Source organism: Lepisosteus platostomus, chromosome 20, assembly GCF_059453375.1.
Source record: "Lepisosteus platostomus isolate fLepPlt1 chromosome 20, fLepPlt1.hap1, whole genome shotgun sequence".
NCBI classification, from domain to species: Eukaryota; Metazoa; Chordata; class Actinopteri; order Semionotiformes; family Lepisosteidae; genus Lepisosteus; species Lepisosteus platostomus.
In genome coordinates, this window is record NC_142630.1 from 2,113,174 (window position 1) to 2,133,928 (window position 20,755).

At 37.9% G+C, this 20,755-nt stretch overlaps 1 protein-coding gene across 5 annotated transcripts in view; it reads right to left on the reverse strand.

Moving 5' to 3' along the window:
* Nucleotides 1-20,755, reverse strand: part of cep89 (centrosomal protein 89) — an 85,377-nt gene that overhangs the window by 52,299 nt on the left and 12,323 nt on the right. For all 5 annotated transcript variants that reach the window (XM_088614476.1, XM_088614473.1, XM_088614477.1 and 2 more), the window contains 11 exons: nt 20,547-20,595; nt 18,936-19,037; nt 17,221-17,439; nt 15,126-15,265; nt 9,987-10,037; nt 9,154-9,237; nt 8,636-8,739; nt 4,887-5,002; nt 4,431-4,611; nt 3,316-3,483; nt 1,890-2,031 (listed from right to left, as the gene is read on the reverse strand). In XM_088614476.1, coding sequence (XP_088470602.1) covers nt 1,890-2,031; nt 3,316-3,483; nt 4,431-4,611; nt 4,887-5,002; nt 8,636-8,739; nt 9,154-9,237; nt 9,987-10,037; nt 15,126-15,265; nt 17,221-17,439; nt 18,936-19,037; nt 20,547-20,595 — 1,356 coding nt within the window. The remainder of the gene's footprint in view (nt 1-1,889; nt 2,032-3,315; nt 3,484-4,430; nt 4,612-4,886; nt 5,003-8,635; nt 8,740-9,153; nt 9,238-9,986; nt 10,038-15,125; nt 15,266-17,220; nt 17,440-18,935; nt 19,038-20,546; nt 20,596-20,755) is intronic.

Consider the following 20,755-nt stretch of genomic DNA (forward strand, 5'->3'; position numbering starts at 1 on the left):
AGGTGTATAGAAAATGCCTTCCCACTTTAAATGTTTAATTGCGTTACCTCTTGAACCTTCAATTACGGTAATTGCTGATTGAGTTAAATTCTGATTAAAAGTGAAGCTGAAAAAAGCTTACAGACTATACTTTCACAGTATTATAAACTGCAAGGAAGCTGTATGCAATTTCTATTCAATAAACTTAAGTTTATTGTTTCTGCAGTTTTTCACGGAACACTACATCTAACCTGAGAAATGTAAAACAATTAAGTCAGGATCTTAGAAACAAAAACTGAGTAGGAGTCGTGTCCATGTTGAAAAAGCATTTAGTTGAATATCTTTCAATGTCCAAATGCAAAAGCATATGAGTACAAAATCATCACTGATTGTACTGCCACTCCCTTTCATAATGACACCCTCACATATCACCCATGTTTTTTTTCTCTTGAATAGTTCTGCACCAATGTACAGGCATCTGTTTTCATGCTGCCTGCTTTATGATAGCAAAGCAACCGATCTCCGGTTTCAGCACCTCCCCAGAACTGTTTCCTTTTCATGACGACACTGACCGAGCCACATGAGGGATAGTCATTTTCTGGGGGGCTTGCAAATCATTTCAAGTGTTAAAATAATCTAATCTTCACCCTTCCCAATTTTTTTCAGGAAAAAAAAAGCTTCTGATGCGAAATGATCATATTTTTCTTTCATTGATTTTTCTTTGGCATAAGATACGAGTATTTTTTAATAAAGTCCAGGTGTTATGGCTGCACAACAACAAATGCCAGACCCTTTAAAGACTTTTTTATAAAGGGTTGCAACTAGTGTGCTCTGTCAACTAATATGATTTCCTTCACAGGCTAAAGAAGATTAATGTTACTTTTAATGTAACAAATAACAATGAAAGCTCTTACTTTCTTCCATTATGTTTTCACTCAAAATAAGAGCCACCACAAATGTGTTGCAAGCAAAATGTGTCAGAAAGACTGATGAAATGCCACTGGATGTATTGCTGGGGAACATAAATTGGGATCTATCTGCCTCATCAATTGAGATCTTACCAGCCATATATTAGATTAACTTTTCTATCAAAAACCAGAAAACAAACACAAAAGTAAATAAAATTGGGCTTGGAGAAGCAAATAAATAATTCCCATGTTTGTTTGCCTCTGTCAAAGCTTTTCTTTTCACAGTCAAAACTGATGAGCTTACTTGGTTCTTGTTTTTGTGTGTGACATATCAGAATGATCTAAAATCTATTTGATTGCAGAATGTCCTGTGGCTCTCATCACAGTTGATGAAGCCTGATGGGTTTCCAATGTTGTAACTATCCTTCACTTACAGTGTGTGTGATTAGTACAGGGCAGGTGCCTGGATATATTGCAAGAGAGGGATAACATAATTTGATAACGGGCACTTGTGCAAAATCCAGGGAATTCCCCTCACTCATTTTCTTTTTTTTTGGGGGGGGGAGCTGGGGGCATGGCCAAAAGGGGGATTAATTCTTCATTTCGGGAGGGGTAAAGGGTATTCCCACAAACCTTTTCCTTTTTAAAGGGAGGAGATCCATCTAGTTATCTTAAACCCCCAGCAAACTGTCAGATGTTCAAACTGGGACAAGGTCCCTTAAAGCTTCCCATAGCACAGAGCTCTCCTAGTACCACAGCGTATCATGGCAGTTCTAGGATATAACACCACAATGTACAGTATATGGATTTCCAAATTTGCAAGAAATTTCCAATTTAAACAAACCAATAATAATGAGAGAATTAATTAATGAGAAGCCCATGGAAAGCAAAAAAATTCGGCACAGTGTGTGGGTGGTCAGTGAAATTGCCTTTTCTGCCACTTTGCTCCACCTTGCCTGTGCACTGTGGATGTGCGCATTGGGAGAGGTGTGTGTAAAGTACCATGTGCATGAGCTGGTCTCTCTCCTGCGTGGTTCGCTCCGCTAGGGAGATGATGCTGGCCAGGTATTGGTTTGCTGCCAGCTCTCTGTCCATGGCCTCCTCGACCTGCTGCTTCAACAGCCTGATCATCTTCTGTGCTTTCCTGAAGAAGAAGGAGACAAGGTCTTTGGAAATCTGAAGTTGGTCTCTGCCAAGTATATCAGTCTTTTAAGAGTCTGCTGAGGATTCAGGATTACAGAGGATCGGTTCCCAGGGACTGGACCCAAGAAGAATGTGTACTATTATGCCTAGTGGAAGCAGAAGTATGTTTTAAAGGGGAACTGCAGTTCCAGTTTCTCAGACTGGTTATTACACCTCAGGAACAAAATAATCACAAAATTTTACAAATTCTGAATTAAGCACAAAATCATTGACTCTGTTAAGGTACTGTACGGTCGCCAAGTGGTTGCAAATTGCTGGTCTTGTCATGACCATGACCATGATTTTACATTGATGTTTTACTTTCACCGCGGTTTGAAATGCACTCATCAATGCCGATTCTTTCTTAACCCCCGAAATATAAAAATACCGTTGCGGTTCCTCTTTAAGCACACATAGCTACTGAAGATTAAAGATGTAGGAAAAAACATCATTTGTTCATCAAACAGTCCTTCACAAAAAATTAATTTGCTCAAATCAAGTATGTGATGCTCTGGAGATTTACCTTCTGTTCATGTCTCCCGGTTGGACACAGTTGAATGCTTTGGTAGATGGGTAATTAAAATAGTACTGTATATCTGGTCTTATTAATCCATCCATTTTCTTACTGCTTCTTTAAATTCAGGGTTGTGGGGGAGCTGGAGCCTACCCCAGCAAGCAATGGGCACAAGGTGGAATATACCCTGGACAGGACACCAGTACATCAAGGGCAGACAGACAATAACACACACTCACTCACCCGTGCCAATTTTCCAAGCAGCCAATTAACCCGCCAGCATTTGGAGTGTGGGGTGGAACAGGATCACCCAGGGGAAACCCATATGAACATGGGAAGAACATGCAAACCCCACAAAGAAACCCCCCCAGGTCCGGAACTGCACCCAGGGAAGAACTGAACCACTACCTGAACACCACGAACTGAGCGTGTCTAGATTTTGTGAGGCACTACCATACATTCCACAATGTAAACATGTCTGGGGAAAAAGAAGGAAACGGGTACGCCCAGAAATAACCCATGTAAATATGGGAGAATATGCAAACTCCACATAATAGACACCCATCTGAAACTGAACCCCAAAAGCTGTGAGGCAGTCATGCTAATACCCAAACCCCATGCCTCATAAGAGCCTTATAAATTTAAAATTCTGTTCCCATATTTTTCACAGTTACATCTTTTGTATCAAACATAACATGTTACAAAACAGTACTTGTAAGGGTTGGTAAGTACCTGTTGGATTTCTGTGATATTTCAAGCTCTGCCTCTAAGGTCTTTTTTTCAGCACTAAGGCTCTTATTTTCCAAAAGCAAGGTTTTCTTCTCTGCTTGGAGGGACGCAATTGGACCCATCAGCTCTTCAATTTCGGCCTTCTTCATCTCTTCCTCTTGTTGTAATTGTCTTAAACAAGATGTAAAAAATGCCACAGTTTAATCACTGTGATTTTGATGTCTTGAAACATTATCTGTGTCTGGACAATGGATTGTAAACCATAATAACAATTATATTGCAATATCAAAACACTATGAATAGCTCAGAAAATCACACAAATCCTTCCATGTGACCTATAATGTTGTGTTTTAGAAGTGGGAATGATATAAGTGAGAAATCAGTACCATGATAGCATGATGCCCTATCTATATTACAGGATTCCATGGGATATACAAAAATAAGCTTTCTGGATCAACTGATTATAGATAGCTTGTCAGCTTACTGAAGTGAAGCTTGATTTAAGTGACTCCCACTGTCCACAGGTAAATATGTCAGTGAAGCAGATTCTCAAAGTGTCAAAATTATAGTTGGAAAGATAGAATCTTATCGTAGAACAAAAATGAAAAGGCTTATTATAGGCTTTTTAAAATTATCTGCAAAAATGCAGCCATTAGAGGTTTGAAACCATAAATCTATATATAATGTTCACCCTACACTGTGAGATGACATTATCTTCTATGAGTTAGTATTTACAGTCCATTGAATCTTTCAAAATGTCTTCTAATACAGTGTTCTGTGAGCAGAAAATCTTAAAATGAGAAATTGGTTGTAAGCTGCTACACTACGTTTTTAAAAATTGCTTGATTTTAAAATCAACAATGATGAAATTTCTCATTTCTTAAGAAAAAATGAGATGACATTACAAAAAAATATTACCGTACCAAATATAACAGATTAAAAACAAAAGCCCGTCTTTCAGGAATAACTGATTTCATTAATACGGATATATCATGAACAGATATCTTCAGATACATTAAATGTTGAACAGATATATAGTAAACCTGGGGAAAAAGCAATACATTAGACTCCATATTAACCAAAAGCATTCATGATCTCTAGGGGACAGAAAACTGTACTTTTTGAGTTTGTTAATGGCGGTGGAGTGCTCCTCCCAGCTCACTGCAGTGTCCAGGTTGCTGCGGGCTTCCCTGTGTTGGGCCTGCAATGCTTGGAGCTGCTTGTCTGACTTGGACAGCTCCTCCTGCAGCCTCTGCTTCTCTGACTCCAACAGCATTAGCTCTTTGGTAAGTCTGGAGACTGCGGAGACAGAGCAAGTCATTTCAACAGTATGGTCTTTATACTGCATGCTTGCCACCTCCTTAGCAGCAAATTGTTGACTTCCAGAATTGAGAGCACAAGAGCAAAAAAAACAACTCATTTTTTGGACTCAATTTCTTTGCGTTAACAGTGCTCATACAAAGCAAATCTGTGGCTTATTTGACAGTGCAGCAATTTCTTTACCTTAAAACGTAAATTGATATAATTAAAATGGAGATCACTGCAGTGAAAAAGAGAAAAAACAGCAATCATGCCTTCGTTAATGTGGAGATTGTGGGTTTCCTTGGCTTTAGCCTGCTGTATGTCAAGCTGTTCCATCAGCACTTGATTTTCCTCCAGTACCAATTTTGCCTGATCTTGCAGCTGATGCCTGAAATACATAAACAGCAATAACAGGGGGTGCTATTGTACTTGCACAAGCACAGGAACAGCAGAAAAAGATCTGGAGCAGGAGATAACACTCTCGTCTTGTTTGGTTGTCCTTGAGCTTCATGATTCTGTGCTATGCATGTATTTCACAATCAATCAACGATAAAGGGAAAGTTTAAAGAAGCTTCACATCATGAGTAATAACATTTCATCCTCCATATCCTGATGAGTATAGTTGTTGAGTGTGATTATGTGAGATTTCTGCTCACATGGCAACTGTATTGATTAGAAAAGAATAAAAACCTTCTAAGATATCTTCTTTAAGGATCAGTCCTTGAGACCCACAACGAATATTGGGTTCAGTAAGTTTCCCATGACTTCATTCATGTAAATTGTTAGTTCAACTGAATTTGTTCAAGGTTGTGTTCATCTTGTGATGCCATGAGGGGCGTAATCCTCGAAGGAGGGTACTTTCCCCGAAGTGTCATACAGTTTACCAATAGGTTTGCGTGTACCAAGATTGCCGTGAGAGATTGCCAGCACTCACAATGGCATTGGCCTTGGAGGGATTAGCTGTATGCCCTGTTACAGCCTGTATAAATCAACTACTCAGCTGGTAGAAAGCGTATCTGCTATCTAGGGAAGAAATGCAGGGTGAGAAAAGACTGCTGAACCAAGGATACAAAGGGATTGCTCCTTTATCTGTGCAGACCAAAGACTGGAGGGGGAAGCTGAAATGTGGAGCGAACATTGCTAAGGCCAAGGGCTGCGAGTATGGAACAGCCATTCTTTTTCTATTTTTCTTCCAAAATGGCCTTTTCGGAATATTAAAGAAGACAACTAAACACACCAGTAGCACAGTAGCTGTCCAGTGTTTAGTTAGGGAAACAAAGCCAGTTAGGAGCGCAAATAAGAGGCAGGTTAATTTTATTTCTTGTTTATAAATAAACACTTTCAGATTGTCAGCCTTTCTCTGGGTGTGGCTGTGTGCAGACTCATCTATTTTTCAGGCCATGTGATGATTGTGCCTCCTGCAGCATCACAAGCTAATGAATTCGAAGACTTCTTTAGAACTAGAATGCATAGTGGGGTGTAGTAAAAAAACATTAGAATTATTTTAAAAATTGGACTAATTAAATAACCATTAACTTAAATGGAACAAAATTAAAAAACACAATGTTGCTTGTTCAGGAAATGAGTGTGTAGCTTCTACTCCAAGGTAACTGTGAGAAAGGTGGCTTACACAAAGCAAATTAGCACTGCTCAATACTCCAAGGTCCACTGGAGAAATACTGTACACTTCAAAATGTGCCTTACTTACATACTTCCCCACAACACATCCTCATTCTCATCCAAATCCTCAGCACTGAGGAATCTTGGTGGAAAACTGTCTTTGTAAAAATAGATGTAACTTAAAACATTACCTAAGCCAAAAACAGATTTAAAGATATGGAAAGATATGGAAAAAGAAATAAATTAAATAAAAATCTGAATAGATATTACAGCCATCTGAGCAATAAGCAGCACTCAAGCTACTTCAAATCGTGTGCCTCCACTGAGCAACATCAAATTCAATATGTACAAAAAAGATAAGGCAGAAGCAAAAACAGCTTCTAAAAGGTTCAGCGTGAGCATTAAGATGGATTTAGATGGCAATCAGTCAGCCTTTAATCAAGAGTAAGGACATTCAATTTGGAGGAAAAGTAGTGAATTATGCAATATATAGTAATTGTAATGCACAGAGCTGGAATGCATGTTAACCATTTTTTTCTTCCCAAAGCTTAATTCATTCACTGCCTATTTAGCAATTGAAATTACTGAATTACCGTGATAATGCATTTTTACAAATATAATTTTATTTTAATTTTTATTATTTCCCATGATAATTTTTAAGTTCTAGTGTTTTTAGCAAGTCAAAAGGAATGTTGAAAACAAATCCTGAAGCATAAGGAACAAACTGAAATGGAATAGTTTATTTTGCACTAAGATTTCCTGTGGACATTTTCTTACCAATATGCTGACATTTATGGGCTTCACTTTGGTCACATTCGTAACAGACAATGCATAAAAATGTAGTACATGAGTGCCGTTATAAAAATGAATGATTTTTTTCCCCATTATGGAGAGTTACAAGTTCCACAGCAGGTTTTACATTTGCATGGGTTTGGGCCACAGCAACAGAAATCTAATTCTCAGAAGAAGTAAACAGAAATCAGAAAAGGCTATGAATGATGATGACATCTCTAAACATTTGCAACTACAGCTGTTCCTTTTGGCATAGTGACTTTAATAAGAATGGAAATAGAAAAATTAATTAAACAGCCTAAACGTAGTTTGGCTTCTTGAATTTGAATAAAATATTTCAAAAGGATTAAGACTGGGAAAATGAGGAAGACAGTGCTATATTTACAGATATTCCTAGCTAGAAGTTATTTTGCTATGGTTGATATGGTAAGGCAAGGGCAGAACAAGTGGGTTCTTTCAGAAATTAATGCAAAGAGTGTAGTACACACCTACAATCACTTCCATTGACAGTGTAAATTACACTGTAATTAAAAGGGGCATACAGAATACAGTTAAGAAATATTAAATGCTATGTAAATCAAAGTAAGTTCAATCAGTTATTATAATATTTTAATGAAATTGTTGCTACTGTATATTATTAAATTAGTTCAAATTTCACTTTCTGAACACATACTGATTACCTTAACTGAACAAAACACTTAAAGAAACATTGCTTTTTGATATGTGTCTAAGCATTATAATAAACATTTTTGCAGGCACTGGTCCAACAGAATAGAACACATAAAAATGTTGTAATGTCTGTTCCCTGCAATTCCAAAGCATTTTGGGTACCGTTTTACACACGACATATCACAGTATTCAAATAACAACTAGTAACACTAGAAGATAAGATAAGATCAGTTTATTGGCCATATACAATTTTCTTGTATCAGGAATTTGTTTTTTCGCAGACTCCAACTTACTCTCCATGAGACACACAGACAGGGAGAGAAGCTTGGGGTCAGAGCGCAGGGTCAGCAATTTATATGGCGCCCCTGTAGCAGTTGGGGTTAAGGGCCTTGCTCAGGGGCCCAATGGAGTAGGATTGCTCTGCTGGCCGTGGGATACGAACCGGCAACCTTCCAGCCACAGGCGCAGATCCTGAACCACAGAGCCACCGCTCCATCCTGTATACAACATACTATAACTATATACTAGGTTACTTGAAAAGGCAGGTACTAATAAGTATGTAATAATATCAGGAAGGGTATTACATATTGTAAGCATGACTAGGCTTGATATTCCAAGCTAGCTGAACTATTTGACTTTAGTTTCCTTATAAACTTTAGTGCCTAAATAGTATAGTAAAAAATGATCAAGATCTGTAATGTATATCACATTTTCTTAGGACCACCTAGTGTGCCCTAAAGCCCACCATTGGATCCAGTGGGACCTAGAGATCTTGCAAAGCCTTAAAATGTGATGGAGGAAAATGATACTAAAAGTCAGAGTTCAATCCTGAATCCTTTCTTACATGAGCACTTTTACTGGACAGATTGTTGAAAGCTGTTGCGCCCATCACCCTTGCACTTACACTGCACGCTGTCTTGGGCCGAGACAAAGCACTCACCACTCGCGCCGGCCGACTGGGCCACTCCTCTCAAGCTGCTGGTGGAGCTCCTCATTCTCTCTCACCACCTCTCCCACACGTGTGCTGAAGGTCTTCAGCTCCTCCTGGTTGACCAAAACAGACCCGGGCAAAGCTTTTTTAGGCTATTGGTTCTGTAACGGGTTCTAGACTACGGGTCTCATGCATCAGCTGCCACCCATAATGATGAACAACAGAAAACAAAGGCAGCATGTTCTTGACTACAGTTATTAATCATGAAATGTTAACTGAAGTCTAGAAGCCTCACTAAAAATAGCTCAACATTTTTAAACAGCAGGGCATAACAGATGCTTCTCAACCTTCAGTACCTACAGACATTTATTTGATAACTTTATAGGTACATAGTTAGATACACATGCAGATTTTGCTTTTACTACTGTTTTAAAATATGGGAAGCTCAAATTATTTAATTTAGTATTTAGGAATAATACAATCATGAGAATTAAAAGGGTTTTTCGTTCTCATGAAATAACACTTACCTCACAAACACGCAGGAGCTCGTCTTTCTCACTCAGACGGTCTTCGTATGCCAAAAGTAAAGGAGATAAATATTTCATGTCCAGCTAAAAAAAAAATGTTCAAATAAAGATGTGATATTTTTCCAAAGATATTTCATATTAAAGAATAGCTGAGTGCACGATCATGTATAACTTTTTTTTGATGATTAGAAACAACAGATATCAACAACTGCAGTTGAATAACATGTATGTTATAACAGTTACTGAAAACTGTATAGGGAGGATTATTTTATTTCACACATTTTTATCTTTATTTGTATTTGTACAGCAGACTCCAATGTGATCTATATACACACAGACTGCCTTGGGCAGTCCAACAATGGTGACAGCAAGGAAACTCAGAATATTCTGTGTATAACTCCATGTCTAATTTACCACTAACTCTCTTTCACTGTCTCAGAGGTGTTTTTTTAGTAAAATTTTATTAATAACATTTGGCAGGGTGTGGGGTTTTCCTGTGATTGATTCTACAGTTATGTTGATATAGTGTTGTGATTTGATTTGATTAAAAAAGATAACTTTACAAGAAATCAAGAGATTATCGATTTTTCCATATACCAATATTTTTTTTCCTTTAGACTATAAATTACTCCTGTCTATATAAATCACACATGTTCTGAACAACTACAACCAAAAAAGAAATTGGAGTCTTTCCTATTTTGACAATTGCACCTCTTTTCACCTCTGCAAAATGTAAGAAGCCACAGATAAATGCTGTTGAGAATATTAATTCCTCAGGGTGATGTGTGCTATTTTTTCAACACATATCATATACTTCTGTATTCAGGTCCTACCAGCCAGGGAGGGGGCGGTCCTTTCATTGGCAAGGCATTGATCTTGGGGCACTGGATTTAAAAGAGAAGAACATGGGTTTAGGCAGATTCCAAATGGTGTGTTGTGGCATATCCACTATGAAGTGCAGCATTATCGCAGGCACGTTAATGAGCTTCACATTAGACATGACATTATTCTGAAAGAAAGGTAACCACAGATAATCTTTCCTTTAGTGCCTTCTCTATTTTCAGCCTTAACTCCTTTGACACTGTCTGTCGAGTGTCAGAGTTATGAAAGCAGAAGGAACAAAAAGACCTCCGTGTAAGACTCAGAATCACAGCACGCAGTCATGTTGATTAAAAAATCCTCTTGATCTGTAACTTAAAAAAACGAATAAAACTTGTTCTTTTCCCCCATTCACACTATTACAACACACAATTCCTAAGTGAAAACCTCCATAAAAAATTCTAATTTCTAAAGGAGTTTTTTTTCCCACCATCCCATAACCTCACACATTTCAATAACAGTTCATTAGTGCTGACGGAAGAGACGTGAATACTGCAATTTCGGTTTCTCCACTGCTCCAGGTTATCCAAAGAGAACCTAAAGTGTCTGTCATTCGGGTAAGCCATTTCAATATTTAGAAATCCACTCCACACACACACGTTTCAAAAACATTTACCATTTACATTTTCATGCAAGAAAGGGTTGTACAAATCAAGAGTTTACTTACGATTAGCATTCTCCAAAATGCTAACAGTAATTACAGTTTAGTGCCTAAAACATTGAAGAATATGCAAAATTACTGAAAGAACATTGTACATTGATTTGGTGCCAGTCACAGTAAAGAATAGCCATTTGTTTTTTCCAAAAAAATTGTTTGTGTATCACTAGCCACAGATGGACCTGCTTGGTCTCTTTCAGCTAACCAACGTACTGGTCAATGTTACCTTCACATTGTTAGTTTTTTTACAGTTTTTGAAAAGTGGAGGAACAAGTCTTTTGATATTATGCTCTATTTAAAAAAGATTTTTCCATCTGTTTTTAACTCTTCATTTAGCACAATTAGTATTGGCCACAGCCCCTTTTCAGGACTTGATTTTTCACACAACAGCGAAATCTCTAGCAAAACTAAATTAATGCATGACCCCCTATAAAATAAAATAAATCTGTACAGTGGCAGATTTAATTATCCCAAAGGTATTATGTGAAAACCTTCACAAGAAAACGACACCACTGACACTCTTGATCTCATTAGGATTTGACGGGCTCCTTAAAAGAAGTAAGACGTTTTAAACCAAAGGTGAGGAGACTGCCATCCTCTTTTCCAGCCCTTTAAATACAAATTTGATTTCCAAGGGAAGTGGCCTAGATCAGGGCCACTTAAAAAAACATAAAGATTAAAACATAACCCTCTGGGGACTGCCTTCTGAGGTTTCCTGCCACAAAGAATTAACACGAGGACCAGTGGTTCCGCAGTGGAACAATCTTCCTCCTCTCTGGAAATAGTGCAAAGAATGGAGTCACAATTACAGTCCAATAAACCCGACTGGGTTCACAAAGAATGGATGGCTTGATAAAGGAAAGAGAAATCTTCAAATGTAAGACGTCAGCTGTTTGCTGTCAGAATATATTTTCATCTGCTTTTGCCTGCTGTACCGATATAGTTTATATTCTGTGGTTCCATGTTTTGTAAAAAGTGAAAGTCACAGGTTTTCCGTAATTTTGCAGTGTCTGTCCAGTGCAATAGTAGTACGTTGTATTCAAGCCGTTTCATTATTAATTTTTATAATGAAAAAAAATAATGTTCTGCTCTGACCAGACTGAAAAATAAGACTAATGCTCTCATAGCTTGCATATTTCATGTTTTTTTTTCTATGAACATCATGAGTTCTACTTGATTTGTAAAGAAAATTAAAAATATCCCATCTGCGGCAAGTCTGAAGGTCACATCTCTCACGAACTTTCACTACTGATGCCCAGTTTGAATGTCAAATGCTAGGTTTTCAAAGCCTTAGGAAATTATATCTGGTTTCTCTAATAGTTTGAAAACTATTGAATGTGTTTTAGACCCATTGTTTTTTTATATAGCTGATAATATAGCAGGGTTGACTTGAAAGGTTTGTTTGTCTTCAATATACAGTTTCTATCATATACTGGACATTTATCAGTTATATTATAAATGTACTTTCTTTGAACAAAATAAAATATATATACAAATATATAACCTAAAAATCCTCCTGAATTAAGCTTTCATGAAATAACTTGTAAAAGCAAAAAATGTAGACTTATGGGAAGAACTGTCTGATTTTTGAATGTGTTTGTCTCTATCTGTGTGCCCTGTGTCTCTATCCAGGTGTACCCTGTCTGAAGCCCACTGTTTGCCAGATTAGACTCCCGCTCCTTTGGGATCTCGTATCAGATAATGGTTACAGAATGGATGGATAGACATGCAAACTATAAGTGTCTATTACACATTTGCAGGTTTACACCATAACAAAAAGGTCAAAATTAAGAGAAGTCCTGCTTGACTTCTAGCATCTTAGTGACTCCATAATATCCAGCATGAGACTTGGGGGATCGTAGCTGGTTTGCTGGGTTAAAAAGCTCAATGGTTTATACCAGCCTCCCATGATTCTTATAAGTGCTCAGCATTGCGATCTAAACCATGAGACACATTCTGCAGCCAGGAAACAAAAGCCGAAAGCCCAATATGCACTTTGCTTTACAGCACACAGACTCTTCTAGAAGTTCTTTCACAGACACAAAGAAATGACTTATGTGGCTCCGGTAGCTCTAAAGCTCACTGTCATGCAATAGCTGACCTCCTTGAGAGAAAAATGAATAAACTGAGAGCTGACAAAGCAGTTATTATAAATACCAATCCCTCACTGTTTAGGAGAGTAATCTGACAAGACAGTGATCTAATTGCTCTGATCCAACTTTCTTTTAAATTGCCATTTCTGCCTTCCTGAGGAACAGAAGTTCTGAACACATCACCTTTTGTAACTGGCTCCACACTAGTAACCCATGTAGCAAAGATGCAAGGCTCACACACACCAAACACAAACAAAAAGACTTCAATTCAGCCTCAACATGGAAGAAGCCAACGACGGGAACTGCAGTGGAGTCAAGACTGTTCAAATCCACGCCAAGCCTGAAGTAATTGCACTCTTGAGAAAACCCATGATTATTCAGGCAAGTTTACTAGGAGTTAAAACATTAACACTGCAGGATCTGTAAAATGAATTCTGTGGTGATTAGATGTCAGGTTTCTCTAGTTACGCAATCAACTGGAAATTACCATTTGAATCAAAAGCAGTGATGCGTGTGATTGGAACTAATAAGTAAAAATGGAAAATTGGCTTTATTTATTTGAAGAATTATTTTATGCTTCTGACCTGTTTCTTTCCATTTGTCTAACAGAGTTATGGCTAATGAAAACAGAAATCAGCCAGCTGGTCTTCAGTTTTAAGTGTTAATCACTTCAATCAGTGTTATTCTAACCCCTTTAGGAAATCAGAGTGTGAATAAAGATATAAATGTTCAGGACAACTCTAGACCATACCACAAATACCTTTTATAAGACAGAAAAAAAATAATTGAGGTAAGGTAATCTAAATATTTTGTACATATAGGTAAATATATTTTGAACTTATTTAGATTAGATGTTAAAAACAAACATTTGAAGGAGATAGACCTTATATGTCTATAATTTACCATGAAACATAATGTAAAAAGATTGCAATACAGAAAAGCCCACATTTTGAAACTATTTGTTTTTTTATAAGGGCAAACAGATCTTTTGTTAATTTTCAGACTTTTAGATGACATGAAACTCAGAGAGCCTGAAATTTGGAAAGCACGGGATACAGTTTAGAAATGTTTGTAATCACATTAAACATAATCAACAATATCACTGAACTGTGACAATGATAAAAGAACTAAGAAACAGGAATCTAACTGTAGTAATATTAGTTTTAATAAAAAAAACTATCTAAAACTGAAAAAAAATCTGAGGAGAGTTTTTATGGTATTATGGTATTTTATGGAAAAATGTGTGCCCTGGTTAATTTCAGTTTGGATTCACATAGAAAAAAACATCAGCCCCTTTTCTGAAGTTAATGCTGCTTTGAAATTATAATGTGAGCTGAACTATCATCTATAATGCGTTAAACACCACTGCAAGATGAAAGCTGAAAGCAGAATTTCATTAAGGTTTTGTCAGTTAATATTTCTTTGCAGCCCCAGCCAGACAACTCAAGAGCACAAAGCCAGGTTGTCTCAGTGCTTGATAACAAGAAAGAAATTAACTTCAAATTCCCCTGCTCCATGGAGTCATTTACTTTCAGTCTTTTACTGTAATTACACTTTACAATCTTACTCCCAAAATCTTCAAGTCATTAGGAAATCAGAGTCTCAGAAATAGATAAAGCGACAGACATCCTTAATTTTGGTATTTTGAATAAGTCATGGCTGTCTGTAAGCTTGTAAAGGGCGGCTACCTTAAAGCAATTATCACGGTATTAAAATGCCAAAACGTAATGTTCCCAGTTTCAAGACATTTTAAATGCAAAATAACTTCACCTCTAGTATAGGGACCACTGTTGTGAACTTCATTCTTCAAATTGTAAACCTGAACACTAGTAACCTGTTAATTCAATCCACCCAACCATTTTCTATTACTTCTTCCAATTCAGGGATGCTGGGGATCCAGAGCCTATCCTGGCAAGCAATGGGCACAAGGCAGGGTACACCCTGGACAAGACACCAGTGCATCATAGGACAGACAGACACACACACACACTCACACCAGGGCCAGATGTCCCTGAAGCCAATGAACCTACTAGTATGTTTACTGGTCAGGTCTGGAATTGAACTGTAAGGCAGTGATGCTAATCACTGCACCACCATGGCACCCACAAAAACGCCAGCTCATTTTTTTGGGTGGCTGGGATTCAAAAACATATCCCGATATTCAAACTGAAGTATTTGTTTATATGGTTTTTAGGATTAAAAACAGACCACAACTTTAAAGGTTGATCCGAGTGGAAAAGCATTATTGGACAGCTCATTAAACACTCACTCACAAAGCACACAATTACCACATTTTAGTGCTTTTTATCTCCATCTCTCTTAAATCAATGGAGATTTGTTACCTCGGCTTTGGACAGCGGTCTGAACTTTGCCTGATAGCGACTCAGCTCCACATTCAGCCGATGGACAGTCACTTTCAGCCCATCATTTTCATCAACCAGCTCCTGGGCCTGTTGTCTGAGAGACAGCAGTTCAGCCACTTCTGGAAAAAACAAGTCGTACCAGAAGACCATCAGGATCCCAGAGCTGGTTCTGGGTCAACATGTTAAAAAACAACTATGTACAAGGACACAGCTGGTGTACAAGAGGAAAGAGATTCTAATGGTTAAAACAACTTTCTACATTCTGATATTATTATCTGAAATTCTCACAGGATGCCACCATGTTTTTGTAAATTATATATATACATTTTTATGATCTCTTTGGTTGTATGCAGGGCGTAATGGACAAGATAAGATTGCTATCTCTGTTATCAGTCTTTTTATAGACAATAAATTTAAATTAACTTCTGAGCATCTCAGTTTGAGGAATATTAAACTCGACATTTCAAAGATCCAAGACAAACTACAAAAGCAGAAGAAGGACACCCAGAGGGGTTGGCAAATCACTGCCTTTATTTACAGGCCTCCAACCACTTCTGCCTTAGTTTTGGGATGAATAACGTCACACTGAGCACCAAAATAAACATCAATCTATTCACACACGTTTTGATTAAATGTTCTGGGGGGCATTTTTTTTATAAACTGATCATTTATTACAAACTAAGACACACTTGAGTGATTTTGACACCAGAAGGAAAAGCACAGACAAGCTCCCACATATTGTCCTTATCCAGAGAAGGATGTGTTTAGTGTGTTGGAGGCTGGACTAAACCTGTGCACTGCTGATCAATAGGTGTTCATGGCCAGCAATTCTTTACCTGGCAAGATGTTTCAACCAAACACAGTCCATCAATCGTATAATCTGAGAGACCACAAGGTTTGGCACCTCACCAAGATCAATGGGGAGGTCAAAATGTGATGGCATGGTCAGGAGTGTCTAGTTTCTGCAGAACTCCACTTGCAGTGATTGATGGCAAACCGACAGGCTGGCTCTACATTGATGAAGGCCTGGGACCATTCCAGACATCCTCACACTGCTCAATAACAGCGATTGACATGCTGTGGCTGCCCTACCTGCCCGACCTGAGACCAGCAGGATATTTGCCCGATGAGCTGGGAGCATGAGTGATACCTATAGACTAGTGAACAGGCACGTGTGTGCCCAGGGTTTTGGAAGGAATGGGAAGAAACCCACAGCATCTGTAGCCTCATGCACAGCCCAAGGCAGAGATGTACAGCCGATACTGCTTCCAGCAGGGGCAGCACACGACCAGCCTGTCACACAGATGATCCACCCTGTAGGTCATGATTAATGATGATTAATGTAAATCAGGACACTGGTGCAGCTGCAGGGGCTCACCTGACGCAAGCTACACCAAGATCCACCTTAGAGGACCCTCCTACATCTACAAGTATGGTCCCACTATTAATAAAAAATTTTAATTTTCTGTGAGTCACTTGTATTTATGCCACTAATATAGAATGTCTGAGACCTTCCTAAAACTCTCTTGTAATTTCCTCAGTGCTAAAGTTTTTTTTTTAAGAATCTGATTAAGGTCTGGGTTAGAACTGGAGCTGTATGGATGGAAAATTTAATTAAAACTTAATTAACTTATTTAAGTAAGACTTAGATGAATGACTGTGCAAATGTCTGTGGGAAATATATTGATTGTGGTATTTAAATAGGCTAATTAAAAAAAGACAGGAGGCATAAACTGAAGTCTCTGTCAGTTTTCGAAATATGTGTACTGGGGCCTACAATTGTCAAATTCCACTACTGAATCAGAATAAGGAACTGTGCCTTTTTCGTGTCTGCTCAGTAAAATGTCAGTGAGCCGCAAAAAAAAAAAAGAAGACTGGTCTTTTCCTGATTTTAAGTTGGAGCTGGAGAATTTGCTGGAGATGTAAGTGGTGTTTTTTTCTGACGCTCAGTACATCACTGGACGAAGACCGTGCAGAAGCCTGAAGTCGAAGCGTGAAGTGAACAGTTATGGACGGGGAACAGGCAGGTGCAGGACCCCAGCCTGACGGGGGGCTCCGCAGGCACGGCTCCCACCTTGCCGGGGGCTCTTCTCGCGCGCCGCCCGCAGCTTCCTGTTCTGCTGCTTCAGCTGCTCCAGCGCGAGCTGCGCCGCCTGCAGCCCCTCGCCCTGCTCCTGACACTGCCGCGCCAGGGCCTGCTTCTCAGCAGCCAGGGCCTGGGTCTGCGCTTTCACCTCTCTCAGCCTCTCCTTGTGCAGCTCCAGGGCTTCTCTGTACGCCTCCTCAACCAGCTCTACAGACCGCCCAGCACAGCACAGCACAGCCCAGCACAAGCACAGCCCAGCACAGCACAAGCAAAGGCAAAACAAAACACAACACAACAAAGGATTGGCAGGATAAGAGCAAAGGTGCACATTCAACTTTAAAGGACTTAAACTTACTAAAGTGATGATATATTAATAATGTGGTCAAAAACATCAAGTAGGCTCATTCTCATCCTATCACAGTTCAGCTTTGCAGCACTGAGTAAAGATCTTATGGTAGAATCTCCTGTAGTATAGTATCATTGTTTTTTAGAAGTCATTCAGTTTCATAAAACAAAGCATCTTACGCAGTCTAATGTTTTTGCACATCTTTGCTTTAAACACCCTTTGCAAACTGAATATAAAACAAAACACATATTAAAACACAGAAATATACAGTTCATATAATTATTTGCCCATTGTAAAAGGTTTTGATAGAGAGGTTGAACACAAGTCCAAAAGTAAGAACTGATTTTTTATCTCAAATAAAATTACCAAGGGGAGGAAAACCTAGTATATTTGACAGGCACAGGTAACATTGCAAGACACACAACAATAAACAACCTGTTTGTTGATGACCTCACAACGCAGATACTCTCCGTCAACAGATGACTTCATGGAGAAAGCATCCACTGCCGTCAGTCTCAGTGTTATTGTGTAACACTTTTAACACATTTTATTTGAAATTTGGGCAAACAAGAAAGAACTGCACTATTTAGACATCAACAAATAAATGCATGCTTTAGTATGGCAGAAAATAACAAATACAATCAGACTAATTGATTATCCTATATAGCATGGGAGTTCTTCTGCTAGGTTAAATTAAGTATTTCAAGTTCAATTTTCTCTTTTGTTATAGAACCCCAAAGAAATAAATATTGAAATGATAAGATGATCAACTTTCCTTGGAAAGGGGTGGGTTAGAAAAAACATTTCAATGGATTAATAAATAAATTGACAGCTAATGTTAATAATATTTAGATTGTGTAATGTCATTTGGTACTTCTGTTTTTTTTATCAGATGTTGTTCTACATGCTAACTACCATAGGAAGGAAGCCTTACATTTCAAACTGAAAATGCTTACCTATGGTGATAATTCAGCAGTTAGGATTGATGATACAGCCCAATACTAGAACATTCCCAATATAAAGCAATTCCATAAGCTCAGTTCAGTATATGAAGATATACTGTAGATTAATTTTACATGATTAAATCTTGTTCCGTTTCAATATGTGCTTCACATAAATGCAATAAATCTGAGTTACATTTTTCATTACAAAATACCAGGTCCTGTGTGGTTTGTAGTTGAGCTTAGATTCTGTGCCCAATAATAGCCCAAAAGCCCCTCTTGCAATCATGTCTCTAATCAGCAGAAGAACCCTTACAGCATCAGAAAATTGGCTAAGCTCAGGCACTAATGAGAGGAGTAAAACAGACAAGCATCACTGCATGATGCAGTGCTTGACCAAAAGGCACGTATCTAACCTGATCTGTTGTCCTTCATTAAATTCTTCTTTAATAATGTTTGCTTCTTGGGAGAATTGGGACCTGTCCTAGGTGTTTCTACACTCAAGTCATCGGTTAAATCTGGAAAATGAAAAAAATAGGTTTTAAAAAGTCCTGGAGATGCATTTTGGATTAGGGACTGCAAATGAGGCATTCTAAATGCATAGTAAGCAACCTAATAACACTATTTTGTCAATAAAATTTACATATGAGAACAATCTGAGTTTTGTTAAGATGTTATTAACCATTAATAGGCATCAGTCTTGGCTAGAATTTTCAGAATTCACATGGAATTTGCAAGCCCTAACCTAAAATGTTACTGAAATCATCTAGAAATTCTGTAAATATCTATAAATGTTGGTGAGGACGTCTGTGAATAGAAATTTCCACCGATACAATAAATATCTGCCAGACATCTGATTTCTGCTGAGAAATATCTATGAATTATGGATATTTAATATAATATAATGAATTAACCCAAACATTATTTTTCCAAAGTTACTAACTTACAGGAATTACATCAACATCTGGTATTCTTGAGTCACTAAGAACAGGAACTAATGACATAATCAAACTAATTAACTGGATAAAAAAGTGAAACCGACTGGTTCCCAGGTCTTAATCGGATCCTAACTGAACAGGAATGTGGCACTTAAAACCCACATTGCTAGATTCTGCATAAAACCAAGGTCCTAGACTCCTTGGTGATTAAAGAATGCCATTCGTAATAGGTATAGATTCAGATCTCATCTAAAGGACAGAGCCTATTAAAGGTTATGTTCTTGAACGGGTAACACAGTTATTTGAGAGGCTTGGGAGTGATCCAGGAATCTCCCAGTAACATGCCCTGTATCACCAAACTTCATACAAAAATGGCTATTTTACAAAATCTGTTCTGTGAAAAAAGGTTTTAAGAGGTCAAAGATTTTGAGGTGAAGATCAGACTGAAAGAAAAAGCGGACAGTTTAGGAACCATGGGTAGTGGCCTTGTCCTGGGCTCTAATTGAGGGCAAAGTTAGCTCACAATATTGCAAAAATAGTTTCTACAGGTTTTAAGAGTTTCTACAGTTTGTTGCAGGTGTTTTAGTTTCTACACCTGGATTAAAAGAATGATAAATACTCTTGAAACAAATTACTTACACACAAAGACATTTTCACTCATGTTTTCAGGAACGTAGGCCAATTCAGAAAGCATTTATAATCAATTAGAAAATCCAATACTTTATATCAATAACAGGAAGAAAACCACTCAGCATTGAACATAAACACAAGCAATCGTTATGACAATTTCTTCAATTTGCTCTTATTGTGATTGTAACTCATTTCATAACTTATTGATTTCATTTGTTTTTAGAGCAAACAGAGCAAAATGTCCTTGGGAATAGTGAAATTAGAAACAAGCTTTACAAATTTATTATGAATAAGATATACTTCATAAATGCAGCTCTATGGAGTTTTTAAAGCCTTAAATGTTCACAGTGAAGTGTTGTGAGGAATATAAAAACTGGATCATACTGAAAATACAGCAGATTAATACCATTGTTATCATCACAGATTGGGCCAACACAATGAAACAAAGAAGGTCAGTACCTGGAGATGGAGTTGTCCTGTGAGCCTGCTCCATTTTTGGCATAGTTACCTTAAAAAGAGAGGGATAATAGAGAAAATATATGGAACTAACAAACAAAAATCCACTTCAAAGTAGCAAGGACTGTTCAAGTCAATCAAATGAATCCCGACATTACATCCTGAAACCCATTCCATCAGACATAACCCAATCACTTCCAAGAGCCATATGC